A 16653-nucleotide genomic window follows, 5' to 3' on the forward strand; every position below is an offset into this window, starting at 1 on the left:
GTTCGCCGAACGTCGCCCCACCGAGCGTTCACAAAAATCTCTGACTGCATTGTTCGCACAACTCACAGACGGCAATGTTCACAAAAATCACTGACTGCAGTGTTCACACAACTCACAGTCTGCAGTGTTCACAACAATCACTGACTGCAGTGTACACACAACTCAAAGCAGTGACCACACAACTGACAGACTGCAGCATGCACACAACTCACAGACCACGATGTAAAGACAACTCACTATCAGCAGTGTACACTCAACTCGTGTCTGATACACACAACTCAAACACTGCAATGTACACACAACTTGCAAAAGTGTACACACAACTCACAGAAATGCACATGTAACTCAGCAATACACACAAGCACACACGCACGTACGCATGCACGTATGCATGCTTTCAAAGTTAAAAACGAAGACAATGCATGATGCCGAAAAATTATAAGATAAAACCTCATGTGCAAAATAGTTTACGAAGTTTATTTCTAATTAAAGGTTAGCAATTAACTCCAAAAATGTACAACCACGTTTGCAAATACATTGACAATTAATTATAGTCTGTAAAACCAAAACAAAAAGAACGCGGGCGCTGAATAATTGCATAAGGTGAGAACATTTGTGTCTCCTCACTGGGGTGAAGTATAAAAACTTCAAGATCCGTATCAAGAATATGCCTGGTATTGACCAACCCTACATCCTCCATTGTTAACAACAGTCTGTAAATAAACCAATCATCTTCTTTCTGAAGTCCTTGTTGAAGAAACCATATAAAATTGGATTCACAGCACAGTTAATAACATACGATCTTAGAAAGAAATTCCAAACACTTTTTTGTACATCAGAAAGAGAGTCATGTAAGTCGGGTTTCATTGTGCGAATGGTTACTATAGCCACAAAAGGAATAAAACTGAGAACGTAGGCAATTGTCACAGAAAATAACATCAGCGTTGTTCTTCCCGCGCGGATACGCCGTGACACCGTCTCTTTATTTAGCGAATAAACAGTAGGGGCAGACAACCGAAATTGTTTTCTCAAACCGTCGCCAATTTTATGCCGCAATGGCATAGACATGGATTTTAGAACTTTGGGCTGGTCGTTGCGTTCTGCTTCAAGAACATCTTCAAATGAACAGCTTGTCTCAGATGAATGATCTACAATCATCTTCCGCCTGGCTGGTTTGGTTGCTGTAGAAACTGAATAATGTCTCTTTTCTTCAAGTTTCAACCGTTTGTACACAGCCCGGCCAATTCGTGCGTATACTACAATCAAAATGACCATGATAATAATTGTAGCCAGAAACCATATACCTAAGATATACTTCTGAATTTTAGTATTTTTGTATTTATCATTAATTTGACACGTGTGTCCTGTAATATTGAAATAAATGTCACCGTATGGATGTTCAATTCGTACAGTCTGTGTACCATATAGTATAAACGCAGGAATGTAGAATGCGAATCCTATCGCGGATGCTACAAAGCATATTGCTCGTGTCTTCTTAGGAGTAAAGACGGGTTTTAACGGGCGACAAATTTTTCTGAAGCGGTCCACGGCTATTCCACACAACAATAATGCCGACACACCATTGAGAATATAGGTCAGTGCCCTACCAATAGAGCATATAATAGGGTGTTCATATGTAAAAAAGTTGACGATTATGCTGATTTCTGCAGGCATGGTTATGATGCAGTTCATAAGGTCACAGAAAGCCAGAGCCAAAATGAAAATCCTTGAAGCTGTCCGTCTCATACGCTTTTTGTACACTATGACTGTAATGACGTTTCCAGGGATACCGATTAAGATTGCAAGAAGCACAATAATGAAAGATGGTATAAGGATTTCAAACTGTTTCTCATCGAGCGAACTGAGTATTTCCATTTCAACATTAGGGTCAAGAGGAGTCCACAGACTATCGTTGCCATCGCCTCGATAACATTTCGCATGTGATTCAGAGCGGCATTCCATCGTTGTTTGTAACATTGATCTGTCAGTTCTGAAAAAAAAATCAAACACTAGATATTCATTTTTAAGTTGAATAGATAAATTGTCTGAAACGGAGAATTCCATAATGCATGTCTGACAAAGGTTTGGATTACTATACATATTGGACAAAAGAAACAAAATAATCATAAAAGTTAATTTTACATGGAATTGACTAAATTGTACACTGGTTTGCATAATTTATTTATGCATGACAAAGAATTCTAACTACATGTATGTACAGGCTTTGAACCTAGGATCTTGTCATTTCACTTAACTCATAGCCAAGTTCTAGCGAAATGAATAGAAATAATATGTTACCACTTGATAAAACATTTGTTTTGTGTTGAAATTAACTTTTAAAACTTGAAAAAGTCTGAACAGAGCATTGTGTCATGCCAAAATATAATTTTGTGTAATTTATAGTCAAGACAAGTTTAAGATTTAACAAACACAGTACACACGAACCTGTACAGATACGTTGTAATATTAGACAAGCTTAAGGACACTCTAAACATGCTAAAGGGTAGAAGGTTGACCTGCTTTAATATGATTGTTCTCCAGATTTCTGAAGAAAAAACATGACGTGTAGGATACCAAAATAAAGGTAAAAGATTGAACTATACCGTGGACTATTTTAATAACATTTTATGCATCATGATTCTTTTAAGATAAAAAACTATATATAGCTCTAATTGTTATCTTCAAACATTCAGTTCTCTCACCGGTATAAAGATCCAATTAACTATCCAAGTGTTTAGCGATTTTTTCTAAATTACCGGGGAAAAAAGAGTTACAGGGATATCTGTTTCCTTTCCCAATGAATTAAAAGTGATATAATTCAAGAATGGTTTCATTTATTTAAAAAAGACGGTGATAACAACATTCAAACGAACAGACTACATTTTTGTATTCAATTTTCGTCATAAATAAAGGTATTGAATCACATCAAACAACACTACACCAAGTTGTTAATTTCTGTTCTGAGAAATACATGAAAATATATAATATGAACTAAATCCTTAGGCACCACTTATCAAAGCATGAACTTCGCTTATTTTTTCTGCAAACAAATCAGACTATACTTAATTCGTCCATTTCATGTGTTAATAGGTCGACAATTCAAATATTATAACCAAATGCTAAGTTGATGGTCCAAACAACCCGTGACTAAATTATAGCCTGGCGGTTCTTTTCAGAAGGATATTATTGTAAACACATGTGAAACATTTACTGTTTTTCCTGGAAATTCATTAAATAAAGGTTTTATATTTGCACTTTTAAATTCATTTTTCGCATCTGATAGAAGAAAATATGGTGAGTTTATATGAAATAAAAACAAAACATGTCCAAACAAATGTCAATTCACCCCTTAGGGTTTCCTAGAAAATGATTACAGTATACCACTTCTATGGTATTGTTATTGTTGATGCAAATAGTAGCCAATTTTTAACGAAATAAATCATTCTTAACTTCATTCTAAACGCCATTCTAGCACATGATTTATTTTCCTATAAAACAAAGAAAACTGAAAATGTGTTATCATGGAATGATTCCACATTTTGTACGTCACAACCATTACGTCAAACGTCATGCCAGGACACTGGATAAGAAAATCACATAAAACAGGCAAATATTTAGTTGTTTTTTTTTTATGGGTTTAACGTCACACCGACACAATAATATGTCATAGTGACTTTACAGCTTTGGTGGTGTAGGAAGACCCCAGTTACCCCTCTGTGCATTATTTCATCACGAGTAGGCACCCGGATAGAACAAGTCAGCTGGATGGCTTCCTCACATGAAGAATTCAGCGCCCCGAGTGAGGCTCGAAGCCACATCGGAGAGGGGTATGTGATTAGAAGAATGTGATCTTAACCACTCGGCCACGGTGGCAAATATTTAGTGGATCAGATGTCAAGAGTGTAGATATCAAGTCAATTATCGTATTACAATCAAAATAGTTGATCTCCGATCGTGATTTCCTCCTTACTAAGTTTGATGCGTATGTTTATATAATTCCTTTGCATCGTCACTCCCAACAATGTTCAACAACAATAATCTGTTTGGGATGTACCATTTCTTAATTACGTTCTATTTAACATCAAATAACAATACACATACCTATGGTATTTCTTATCCAAGACTGCTTCCATATGGCATCGATGTAGAAGTTCGTAAAATATTGTTTTAGGAAAGAGAAACAAGCTGTGCACAATACATAATTACTTTGACTATGTTTATCAGCAATAAAATAGTCCCCTAAATTGTAAGTAGTTTCGACATTCATTACACAAGTGTCGCATTTCCAATTGCCACTTCATTACTTGAAACTATCAGCCTACAAACACTTTCCTATTAACGAAACAATACATACTTTATTTCATACGAAAACCAAGCGTAAACAATTGGTAATTGGATAGCTTGTAAGTATGGATAAGTCATCACAGGATAGGAAGTGGTAAACTTATGAGTATAAAAAAACAAAACATCCGCATCTTTTTTTCTACAACACTTTGAAAAAATAGATGTAACTTTACATAAACAACAACACAAGTATTATGTTAAAATACCCTGTTATTTTCTCAGCTTTTATACTAGAATGAAATTTTTAAAACAATGATTAAAATATTTTCACATCGCAAAACATGAAGGCCTTTAAATTGGTTCTTGCGCGTGTTGTAACTATAATTAACATGAACAGAATTCCTTTCATAAACATAACGATTTTATAATTTTGTAGAAGTTACGTGCAGTCTAATTAACTCAATGCCTTCAATACGTGTAGGTGTCTCTCTTAGATTTCATACTGCATATGTTCGTAAAAATGCATAATAAGTAACGGCTGTGCTACATGAAAAGTGACTGCACGTCGTAGAACACACCTTCGGATTAGTTTTATCCGGTTAAAATGCAGAGCTTCGGTTGCTGGGTATCCGTCCTTACAAATAAGAAAATTAACCACTACATCCATTGATAAAAGAATTGGCAAAATGCGAACTTGGTGATGTTGTCATAATTTAAAACGTTCCCTAACGAAATTTCCTTTGTCGCGTTATTATAATAAAAGTTTGAGAAAAAAATGAGAAAGGCTTCCTGTTGACAGTATTTTAATGATTTTGATAAATATATGTCTGTATGAACGGTTGATAATACATTTGATAAAGAAAATGTCTTCAAAAAAGAAAATTGGTTGTTAATGAAGTAATAATCAACTCTAGTATATGATAAATTAAGTTGCTGGGAATGTTATATGACATCAATACGAGTCTCACGTTTAGATCAGACAATGATCACACTTTTAGTATTACAAAAGATACTGGATCAGATTTAATGAACAATGATAAATGAATATCAAATTATTGGCATTCAGGCTGCAAGAAGGAAATTATTGCCATATGTGTATTAAGCGTTTTTAAAGTTATTTTTGTAAGTGTAAATGATCAGATATAAATGCCTGGAACAAATCCATTATTTGACCAAAATCAAATTACTCATGTTTAAAGAAAAGAGGTAACGTTAAGTTGCAGTTACTTTACTTCAAAATTTTGATTTGAATCATTTTATAGAGCTAAAAAGTAAGGAACATATCTGAATATGAGGAACTATTTCAGTTTGCCTTTTACATCAGTACTGTTAAGTACTTACAAGGCATCTAATAAGGAAGTTATTCGGATCATTGAATTGTCACTTCCTGTTACATTTTTATGATCTATAATTTTATAAAATATCTTTTACAACTCTCCAATAGCTTCATCATTATAGAAGTGTGAAAACAGTAAGTACAGAAAGAAAATATATCAGAGTTAAAAAAATATTCAAGTATTAAACCGCTGGATTTTAAGATTCCAAGATTTAGTAATATTGACCTTGATCAGACTGGCCCCATATTGATCCGCTGTGAATGGCTATCCATAATAATTTTATATTCAAAATAACGCATTGGACCACTTGTACTCAATGGAACTTTGAAACGTAGCCTTCAAAATTAAAGTATTTAGTTATATTCGCCTTGGCATGGCCGGACTGACTCAAATGGCTAATTTCTAATTCACCATCGGGAAATGAAGCCTTTGATTTTCCTGCATTCAAAACGTGCATCTCGACGGTGATGGAACTTTCTTACAGCTGCAAATATTAATAAATGTGACCTTGACCTGAACCCCACTGGGCTTACAAGCAATCCCTACCTGTTTTTTTTTATCTATATTAAGCCAAATTTTGTTTTATTTCTGTCAACATATGCTAAAGTTTTGGAGCGGGCATTATTTTCTTTAGTTAGTAACTTTGGGTTTGACTGAGCAAGAGCTCCTAAATTATAAATTATGAACACATCTATGAGATTATCATTCCCAGTTTCGAAAAACAAACCTTTAAGAGGTCTAGAAGGAGGGAATATGAACTCCAAGGCATAAAGACCCGTAGATATTTTCTTTTTATAAACTTTAGTTTCTTCTTAGTTTAGTAGTAAGCCAATTAATGAATACTAAATTCTTGAATTTTGACTGTTAATAATCAACTTTTGTTCCTGTTTTAAGCTTGCAAGTGCCAAATTATTTTTAATTCACGAAATTTTCTCAACCAGGGGTATATTAAACGGGAAGAACAGTCCCTTAGTGTTAAATTAGAATTATGGGTAATATAATAACATCTTTCTAGTTGCCCCAGAATTCCTAAATGGTTATAATTAACAAAATGAAAATCTGATGTGACCGGCACAATCAGATCAGTTTCTAATAATAAAATAAATAAAGCAACAAAACGTTTAACACAATAACTAATGCCAAAATAACAATCGTACATTCCATTCAGTTTTTATGATGTTGTCTGAACAATGTAGGCATGATTTTGTATTAAACTGGTACACTCAGTTGTACATGCCAGCAATGTCTTCCGTTGTGATGGAGTATGTCATTCAAAACATCCAGTGTAAAACATATGTACCCAGAAGAGAATAGTAGCTATGAAACCAAACGCAACTCCTCCTATCGCACAATAAAACGACCACATCATTGTCGCACTGTTCGTATTTGACGCCGCGTACAATGCAAACAGTGCGAAACCTCCAGCAAAAGTCAAAACTGAAATATAGAAAAGTGACTAAAGTCAAATGTGCAAAAGCTAAAATATTTCATTTATGAACAGAAAATACCACGGACCAAGTACTAGGTAAAATATTGAACCGTTTAAAAAATACGAAATTACACAATTTGAAAAACTATTTCGTGACGTTGACATAATAAAAATCGTTTTGTTCTCGTGTTGTTTGAAATCTGATCTAAAACAAATCGAATATGCGTAGATGCTTTTTTAATCAGACTGAAAAAGCAGCTTTTGTTAGACATTTTCAAAATCAAAACTAACAGCAGTTAAACCACTCCGAAGTGAAAAGAATACCTCGTATTCGAGACTCGCTTTATAAAAACATAGGAGCGGCAAAAGATTGGGACGGGAGACAGTGGAGAGGGTGCAGAGCCTCCTCCAGTTTTAAGAATGGGAGACAAATATCCTCGTCTCCCAAAGTTTGGCATCAAAATCGCCTTATTCGTAGAAAAACTTAATATAGGTGAGAACGGCTCTTTTTGAGAGCTCACTGGTGTTATATTTATATATTTGGGATATGAACAATCTATTCAAGTAGGTAATTGTGAATGACAAAATGTTTTATTTCTCAAAATAATAACAGGATTGACAAGGTAGTCCCTATTCTCTTGTCCCTGTACCTCCGTCACCTAAAAATCATTCCTATGCTAATGCTTTGTATACCAAGTAATAAAGTACACGTTATTTACATGTCTCAAAACAATCAAGTTGTATTCCAGTTACCAATTATGACAAAAGTAGGAAAATATTACCCACCCACCTCAATTGATACTTCGTTAATAACAAATCTCACTCGGATCGTTATTACTACATACAACCCAGTAACAATATCACCCCTGTGATTATTTCGCTGGTACTTACATCCCAATAATAATATCACCCCAATCGTTACTGCGCATGCAATTTTACTGAAGTTGATTTTCCTGTGGCACGGGTAACATACAAGTGCCATAAGAGCTATTGTAAATACAGCAATGCCAGTGAACAACAGCGGCACGCCTATCGTCCAAGTTGTCTTCACTGAAAATTTGAAAATAAACATAAACTTTATCAGTTGATTGCTTTTTAATGTATTAGATCTATGGTTATTCATTTTAGTTTGAATAAGAAGAAATTCTGCTGATTGTTTCGATCAATACATCTCGATTCTAGATATATCATACAAGAGTAGGAAAAAGTCCTACTTGCATGATACAAAAAGTAGAAACTTACTTCAAACAGCAAAGTCTCTATTACAATGACTCTAAATTACATTTTCAATATATTTTTATACCCCAGCACTTAATTTGACTTCCTTCCTCTGATAAGTTGTAGGACAATAATTTCAGGAATTCAGATTTAAGTAATATAAAATATACTTTAGATCGGTCGTCATACGAAGTGTAGACTACAAGCGCAACATTTTATACCTATATGGTATAGAGAACGCTCACTGAGATACGAGGGTGCATTATGTACTAAACTTACTTTTATCTGTGTCATTTTCATCATAAAAATTCGAAACCGACTGGCAGATCTGAGTCCAGTTGTCACACCGTTGGAACAAACCAACATAGTAATGTTGAATGTTAAACCAGTAGCCTGTACCCATGCCAACAGCAGCCGCAATCTACAGTGATAATATAACAAAAGCTAAGTGATAGTAAGTAATCCATTTAAAACAGGAAAATGTTACATATCCGCATTATATTTCCACAACTATAGTTACATGCAATGCGAGTGTAAAAGGAGAGTATGTAACGCGTTAATACAGACAGTTTTAAAATATCTTCATGTCTGTCATGATCATATAGAATTCAATTGTTTATATAAGTCTCATCTAAGTAAACAAATCAATGTTTAACAACTTAAAATTCTACTTGTACTATGCCATTCTTTTGTAGTATTGTAAGAGATAATTAAAGATAATTAAGGACTTAATTTAATATTATCACAGTTTGAAATGATACTCAACACGTATAAAGTTTTCATTTCATAACATTTCTTTCTTGTCATGATAGTTAAAGATGAAACTAAAGCATGTTGTTTTATGACGCAAACATTTCAACGTACATACTCATTGTGAATACTATTTGTATACTCATTTTATTCTACATGCACGTGTCACTGATCCTCGATCTCTTAACCTTACAATAATGTAGTAAAATGATATAATGATAAACCACGAGTATGTGTGACAAGCTTTCTTTCAAACAGGAGATATAGCTTGAATATAACCACTGTGGGGAATCATATAATCAAAATATCTCTAAACCAAAGTTATATTTTGAAGAACATGACTTAATTTCCTATATGATAAGATATGACATTTAAACATAGCCTTACATATGACTAATAAAAATTGTTAAATTGTTATGTAGTTGATAACAATGATAGATTTCCTGTAATTACAAACACTAAGGAAAATAAGAAGTCTCAGTTTCTTGAAGTGTTCCAGATAATCAGAAGGCGACTGTGATTGAATCCTATGTAGTTTTAGGATATATCTATGTTGCCATAAGAAAGGCTATATTTTAGATTTAATGCAGAAGTTGCTTCATTTTTATCCCATATTATTCATAAATTTATTTTGGTTTAGAGATTATTTTGATCATGTGATTCCCCACAGTGATAATAGGGCTTGTTTCTATTGTACAACCACGGCTATTCTGCTTACAGTTGGGAATTTGGCAACTTAAGACAGGAAATTAACAAGCCTTAGTCTAATGTCGGACCAGAGTAAAACATATCAATATAATAGGCTTCATAATGTTCATGCTAATCGAAGAAGCTCCAATCTTGTGAGATTTTCCTTTTATCAAGGTGTACTCTTTGCTTCATGACCCGTGTTTAACCCGTGAAATTGTATTTTATGAAATTACCAAAGCCATTGGCAAGAAGAATGCAGCAGCCATTCCAAGGTTGTTAATACAGGCATGTTGTTGTCTTGTAAGTTTGTCTTCCGAGTCCTCACTCCCGAAACTTTCTGGAGTTATCGGTCTGAAAAGAAATGTAACATTTTTATTTTCAAGCTTTACTCTTAAAATCATTGCCGTAGTTTCTTTGTGTTCTATCAGTCTTGTAGAATATGCAACTGACTACGTACATTGTGCTCTTAATAAGTCTTTTACGCATTTCTTCAAAATAGATTAGGCGGACAACAACATAAAGAACTATTCACGATTTTGATTGTTCTAAAGGACAAAAGCGTCATGAGTTCCTTTATGGCTGTCGCTCCTCGGCCTTAAATTGGTGGGAGTGAATTAGGGAATATAGAAAAGAAGGAAGCGAAAATAAGATGCAGTTGTTCGATAGGATTTTTGTACTTCCGGTTTGGGCAGTAAGATATTAATGTCACATCTTCGTAGTGATATCATACCCGTATAGTCACCACCAAACAGAGACGTCACAATACCAAGTACGATTTCTTGAACCACGTTGGTAAGTATGGATTTCAACGATAATCAAGTCAATATCATGCTTTAGAAATATCGTATTATCGCCCTTAGTTTGAAAGAGCGAAATTAGAATGACCAGTACAGAACACCTTAGATAACATATGTATTTAAACTTGAGTTACTGCTCTTCTCTGTCACTGTTAAAATTCGGTCATGCTACATCCGGACCAAAAGTCAAACGCGTCTTCATTCCGTGTGGCTCCTTATTAAATCTTACCTGACAGCTGTTTTCTTCGGATTTCCAAAGAAGGAGTCAGTTCCTGATGTCCTGGAGAAAAACGTGTTTCTTGAAGTCTGGTGAATAAAAAAATACAAAACTTCTAATTATTGATTAGAATAAATAATATTTTAGTAAATTATTTTGAAAGACCTGTCCTCTCAATTTTATTTGACCGGAAAAAGTAATGGAGTCTTCATACCTATTTATTGACAGGATATATCGTAAAAATGTCCTTTCCGCCTTAGATAAATGTTTATCTTGGGGTTAAACTTGTTGAAGCTAAAACAAAGACGTGTTAATTGATTGAAATATTTTATGCTACATGTATTTCAAAAATCCCAACCTCCCATATTTTAAACAATTTGATATCTTGTGTATACATCTACATACCATTTTCTATTCCAGCGAGAAATACTCAAATTTAATTTCACTTGTCTTCTTTCCAATCGTAAATATTCTCCAAAATTTCATTTGAAACGCTCCTGTTGTTCGCTCAGTTACTATTTTTATTTTCAAATATCGATTTGATCTTTAAAATACTTTTAAAAAGTGTGCTACTAAATTCGAACAGTGCTCTAATTGCTCTGAAACAAAAGAAAATAATGGATTTTTTTGTTAATTGAGAAACAAATGCTCATTTAAACGGAACGTTTGTCCTTGCAGAAGTAATGACCCGTGTGGAGATATAAAAATGTAAAGCAATCACTGCCGTAAATGAGAAACTTTAAATGCAATGAATATATCGCTGAACTTTGTAAGTAAGGGCATTAAATTGAACGCATGTGACTGTAGATTGAAAAATAATTATATAGTTTATTAAATTGCTCATGATCTTTTTATAACGTTGAAATTGACTGTATCAAACACTGTCCAGCTTAGATTATTACTTTGTGAAAAAAGAAGAAGATATTTTATGATGTTTTCAAAGTCCTCTAGGTATGTACTTTAAAATAGAATAAGGGAATTCAAACAATAGAGAATCTGCATATTCGTTTCTCCAGAAAAGTCGTTCTTTAACTCTCATTGTTTAGCCGTCGTTTTATTGAAGGCAAATTCAAAACAAAACGAATGAAATTTAATATCTAAATGTTTCCATTATCTAGCTCGAAACTGAAATCATTTACTTTACGAATCATTGGTACACGAATCATTGAGGCGAGGTAGCCAGTGAAAAAAATATATATAATAGATGTATTGTCTCACCAGTTTTAACAAAGGACATTCTACATAGTTTGTCAGCTAGTCTGAGATATAGTCGCCTTAGCGACTGGACCAATTACATTGCTCCAGATATTAAAGGCGCGGGCACTGCACAGGGTCATATAACTCGTATTCTAACAGGCAATTTGTACTGATATGTTTTATCTAAAGAAAAAAAAATGGTTGATAGCACTTGGCGGTACATGGTTCAATGGCTATAATGTAAAAGTCCAGTTTTTCTGATACATCTAGGTCGTATTAAAGAAACTTAAACCAGGGGCCTGTTTCTTGAAACCTTCTTAGGAAAAAGTTAGAACTTCAGAGTAAGGTGTGTCAGGAACATCATTTTAATCAGATTCATTTTAACTATTCCCCTATTCTTTGAAAATGAGACAAAGAAAAAGTTAGTAGATCTGTCATACAATTCAATTAAATACACCCTTTTATAGTTTTAAAGTGGTACAAGTCATTTCATATGAGTAGATATGATTTAAAAGTGCAAACTTAAGATGTAACTTATTATATTTTGTGAAATATGTCCCAGAGATGCTCGGGGATTTTCTTAATTTTTATTAGAAATTTTCTAACTATATAGTTAGGCCTAGAAGAAAGGGTACAGGTAGAGTGGAAAGGACCACCGCTCTATTTGCTGATCTCAACAGTATTTGAATCCACAAATGCTTGTTTGTCTGTTTAGAACCGTGTTTATAAACAACACAACATAGGAAACATCAAAGGTAGTGGAATATGTGAATCCTGCTTCACCAAACTTTCCCGATATAGTTTGTTTCTTTTCCTGCATACTTTGATGTCCACGGATCATTCCATTCCTTTGGGTTAAACTGGTGCCATCGTGGGGGTTCCTCAACCTCAATTAACTTTTTGCCCATGTATTTTGACATATCAGTTGGCCTTCGGCGCTGATAAAACTCCTGTAGTTCCAAACCTAAAAGATAAAACATCTTTTTTTGTCTATGTTTACACAATGACCATCTACTGATAAGTTTTGAAATAGGAGAAAGGTCAGTATAATACGTTATATAGAACAAACACAAAATATAAATTAAACCAAAGCTGTTGTAAAGCACACATTATTAAGAGGTAACTGACTGTGTGCCTTATGGTCTCAAGTAGGCTTTGGCATTGCCATTTGACAAAACATCCCTCTTGAAAGTAATTGTCTTTTTATAAACCACCAGTAATCACCATATGAAGTTTCTATTCACCAGGCTTAATTATCCCTCCCCTAATGTTACTGCACTGAAGTCGGGCGCACTCTTGTAGTCACTTTGACCTTGACCTTCCTGTTTGACTATATACTGCGATTTTGATCATAGATATATCGATTCCGAAAGAAATACAAATTTTATCATATAAACCAGTATCAAGTATACTGTGACATTGACCTTTGGCATACTTATTTGAAAGTCAGCAAGCGTTATTCTTGACTAACGGTAATTGTCGAGCATGGCTTACAATCAATTTTTAAAATAATTTTGGCTTTCTTTTTCTTTCGATAACAGCAACACTTATTAACAGATCGAGTCATTTTTACATTTTTTTTCCTGAGAAAAAAGTATAAATCGTTGACGAATTACAAAGCCCGCAGTATCATTTTAAATTTTTTGGAGGGTAACAAGCGGTTTCAAGTTATTGATCTGAAACAGTTTCCAGTATAAATGACCCCATGACATTGAATTTTGAGGAATAAAATAAAACAGTTATTCTTCGACCTATATTTTTTATCGGAAACCTTGACCTCCTAGCCAAAACACATTAGGGGTAATCTACTAACTTTTGTCATTCGTTTATCTACTGAGGTTTGATTCGCAGGACAGTATATAATCACATCACATATAACAAAACAAGGGTGATTGTTCAATGCTGTACCGCCTCCATCTCCTCAAATGCTATCCCCAAAACTCGTGAGTAATTGTCAAATGACAAGAATACATACACAGTAATCAATTTACAACATCTGAGTTTTGTTAGTTAAAGCCAGTTCGTTATTTAATAAATATGAAGTTCTAAATGAATTATTTAGTATCTTAGATAAATATCACATGTACTATTTAGAACAATACATTCAAGTCAATATTAGTCCTGTTTACCCTATTTAAATGATGTGTACTGATAAGTGAATGACTTCTTTATAATTTTTGGACTTTAAAGTAAAATTATCACCTAAAACATCCGTCTGTGTTTCTTTGTTATTATCGTTATCAGGCTGGTCACTCCGTTTATCAGTCTTTTCTCTGAAGATACAAAACAGTAATAACTTATTATTTTGCTGATATTTATCTTATGTATGGAATCCAGCCGCTATCCTGCCAATACTTTCTTTTAAGGTTTTTATTCTTTACTGTTAAATACGAATATTGCACTTATATGAGGTTCTCCCTTTCTAGAGGGGCCTCCTTGCCCGAGTGATTAAGGTATCGCTTAATTCAAATCACTTGCCCATCACTCATGTCGATTCGAGCTGGCTTACGGAAGGTCGGTGGATCTTTCTTTTATGTTTAAATGTCTTCTTCCGCCATGAAATTACATAAAATCGCCATATGACCTATTTACTGTTTAGCTGCGATACTAACCGCCACCGCTCCCCACCCCCCACCCCGAAAAAAATTACCTATCTAAAATATACAGAAGAAACAAGATCACTATGGTATGTAAAAATGCAGACCATTTGCTGTGACGTAATAAGGTATACATGATCCGACTGCTAAATTATGATGAACGCGTTCAAGTCAGACATATCATTTCTGGGTCACATACACGGACTACACAGGGACTGAAGCCGGACCACATCATTTCCCGTGCCACTACATTATAGCGTAGCGTTGTCACAACGAATGAGTACATGCGTGTATAATATATGAGAAAGCGCAGGTTATGATGCAACGTGCACGGAAGAGATGCACCAACACAGTTCAAGCACACCAACTGTTAATTATATATAAATGTAGATCGTAACAAAACAAAAATAAGAAAACAACGATTATGTCCTACATCCATGTGATATTGTTAAAGAGATTGAAATTTTACTCTTGCATTGTGCAGATCTTCCTCATAAGTAGAAACACGATCACTGGAACCAGTATCAGTAACGTTAGAATGGTGACCAGAAGAGCCAGGATAGCCTTGCCGTCATTGGTACTCAGGAAGCCTTCTGTCGTGCTAGCACGTGTTGTTGTTGGCCATGGCGTCGTTGTGTTAGAGGTAGTATTTGGTAAGCTGTACGTCGCCTGTTGTCAAATAATAAACAATAGATTAAGAAAGAACACAAAGCATGCAATGTGTGATTTGAGAAGTATCCTCAGCAAGAACGTTGGTTGTAGGGTTAACGGACGTTTGTTTTTCGTGCAGCAATATCTAGAGAATCTCGAGGGATTTGTTGTTACACGAGCCCGTAGAACGTGTGCATCAACATAACACATGGGATTCTGCATATGTTTTCCGAAACATACATGTGTTATCTTTTTGCTTCTATAAAACACAACAATAAAGTGCTCGAAATATATGAAAATAATAAGACTATTCAACTGACCAGACTGTCGAAGCCGCCCGTTTCACGTTGTTGTGGACAAATGTTTTATTTATATTTTCCGGGGCCTGAATATACTATACATACTTTGGACATTTACAAGTTTTAGAGGGAGAAGAAGGTCTTTTTACTGACATAATATGGATATTTTCATTTTAAACATTAATTTGATCAAAATGATCGATATTTTCTAAGCAAAAAGTCAGGGAAAATAGTGCATAAAATATTCTACATGTGTACTTATGTTTAAGAGATATTCTTAAATTCGTTACCGCGACCTGTTACCGATTGTTGCATACACTTCCATCATTCGTGTAAGAAAGCATGTATACATCTTGAAATGTTTTCAATTAATTAATGACTCGTGACTTATTAGACAAAATCACGCGTTGAGATAGACTTACAGTACCTAAAGACAACTACAGCAAAATATGCTAAATAATATATAGTAATATTTGCGCAAAAACTACATTTACACTTGTTACAAACGTGCTATACGTCATTTTCTGCAACTTTATAGTTCTAAATCTTTTGAAAAAGACAACATTCATATCCTAACACTCACCTGATTCATTTTCTTTCACATCAAAATTCTGAAATTATAATGTATAACACATAAGCTACTATATATCCGCCTTAATTAAACAAATCTCTTGTGTTTCCTTTTTATGTCGTTGTAATTTGTACGCTGAGACTTTACTGAACAGGGTTATTTTATCATAGAATAAATAATTGCATGAAAAGTTTATATTGATAAGAAATTCAAAACAGCAAACAAAATGATTGATAAGTACTGGGGGACAACTCTGGTGTAAAACTGGCTGTGCTGTATTGATTACATTTCTTTTCAGAAGAAAAGGAATGGGTTAAATGCCAGGGACACGTTTCGTATGTGTTTAAATGAAATAGGTAGATGTATTTTAAAGGCATTTATATTCAACTGGTTATTTATGATGTTTATAGAACTAAAGATTCCTGCGGAAGAGTAATTATTGTGTAAAATAAATAAATGCTGGAGTTTCCTAGCTCCATGTAGACGCCATGGTCTGAATTTTTACTTGAGGTAACGTAAATCAGCCGAAATGGAAACGGCCATACATAAAATCAAGATTCAGCTCAAGTTTGCGGAAAATGTAAACTGTTATAAGACACTTTTCTTCCCACCATTA

General features: G+C 34.2%; 3 protein-coding genes across 3 annotated transcripts; all 3 read right to left on the minus strand.

The window, feature by feature from the left end:
- Window positions 1-456: 456 nt before the first annotated feature.
- On the minus strand, window positions 457-4312 carry LOC123539687 (cholecystokinin receptor type A-like). The gene is made up of 2 exons (XM_045324407.2): window positions 4102-4312; window positions 457-1990 (listed from the first exon to the last, which is right to left on the minus strand). Exons 1-2 carry the CDS (start codon window positions 4131-4133, stop codon window positions 703-705), a joined length of 1320 nt encoding a protein of 439 aa, XP_045180342.2. The 5' UTR covers window positions 4134-4312; the 3' UTR covers window positions 457-702.
- A 762-nt stretch (window positions 4313-5074) lies between these two features.
- LOC123539688 (uncharacterized) lies at window positions 5075-11259 on the minus strand. Its single transcript, XM_045324410.2, has 6 exons — window positions 11128-11259; window positions 10735-10811; window positions 9942-10059; window positions 8548-8689; window positions 7942-8100; window positions 5075-7058 (listed from the first exon to the last, which is right to left on the minus strand). The coding sequence occupies exons 1-6, from the start codon at window positions 11128-11130 to the stop codon at window positions 6889-6891; spliced, it is 669 nt and encodes a 222-aa protein (XP_045180345.2). The 5' UTR covers window positions 11131-11259; the 3' UTR covers window positions 5075-6888.
- Window positions 11260-11691: 432 nt separating this feature from the next.
- LOC123541069 (uncharacterized) lies at window positions 11692-16444 on the minus strand. The gene is made up of 4 exons (XM_045326433.2): window positions 16050-16444; window positions 14986-15185; window positions 14122-14192; window positions 11692-12883 (listed from the first exon to the last, which is right to left on the minus strand). The coding sequence occupies exons 1-4, from the start codon at window positions 16056-16058 to the stop codon at window positions 12699-12701; spliced, it is 465 nt and encodes a 154-aa protein (XP_045182368.2). The 5' UTR covers window positions 16059-16444; the 3' UTR covers window positions 11692-12698.
- Between the last annotated feature and the right edge of the window lie 209 nt (window positions 16445-16653).

This window comes from Mercenaria mercenaria, chromosome 16, assembly GCF_021730395.1.
Source record: "Mercenaria mercenaria strain notata chromosome 16, MADL_Memer_1, whole genome shotgun sequence".
NCBI classification, from domain to species: domain Eukaryota; kingdom Metazoa; phylum Mollusca; class Bivalvia; order Venerida; family Veneridae; genus Mercenaria; species Mercenaria mercenaria.

What these genes read in the sequence shown, in the direction of transcription:
- LOC123541069 (XM_045326433.2), bottom strand. An exon ending in AAGATCTGCACAATGCAAGA is followed by an intron (nt 14,193 to 14,985) that starts GTAAAATTTCAA and finishes TTGTATCTTCAG; the next exon opens with AGAAAAGACTGATAAACGGA. An exon ending in AACACAGACGGATGTTTTAG is followed by an intron (nt 12,884 to 14,121) that starts GTGATAATTTTA and finishes TTTATCTTTTAG; the next exon opens with GTTTGGAACTACAGGAGTTT.
- LOC123539688 (XM_045324410.2), bottom strand. An exon ending in TCTTCTTGCCAATGGCTTTG is followed by an intron (nt 8,690 to 9,941) that starts GTAATTTCATAA and finishes TTATCACTGTAG; the next exon opens with ATTGCGGCTGCTGTTGGCAT. An exon ending in TGAAAATGACACAGATAAAA is followed by an intron (nt 8,101 to 8,547) that starts GTAAGTTTAGTA and finishes TCAAATTTTCAG; the next exon opens with TGAAGACAACTTGGACGATA.
- LOC123539687 (XM_045324407.2), bottom strand. Translation starts at nt 4,133, where the DNA reads ATGGAAGCAGTCTTGGATAAGAAATACCATAG. An exon ending in TTGGATAAGAAATACCATAG is followed by an intron (nt 1,991 to 4,101) that starts GTATGTGTATTG and finishes TTTTTTTTTCAG; the next exon opens with AACTGACAGATCAATGTTAC.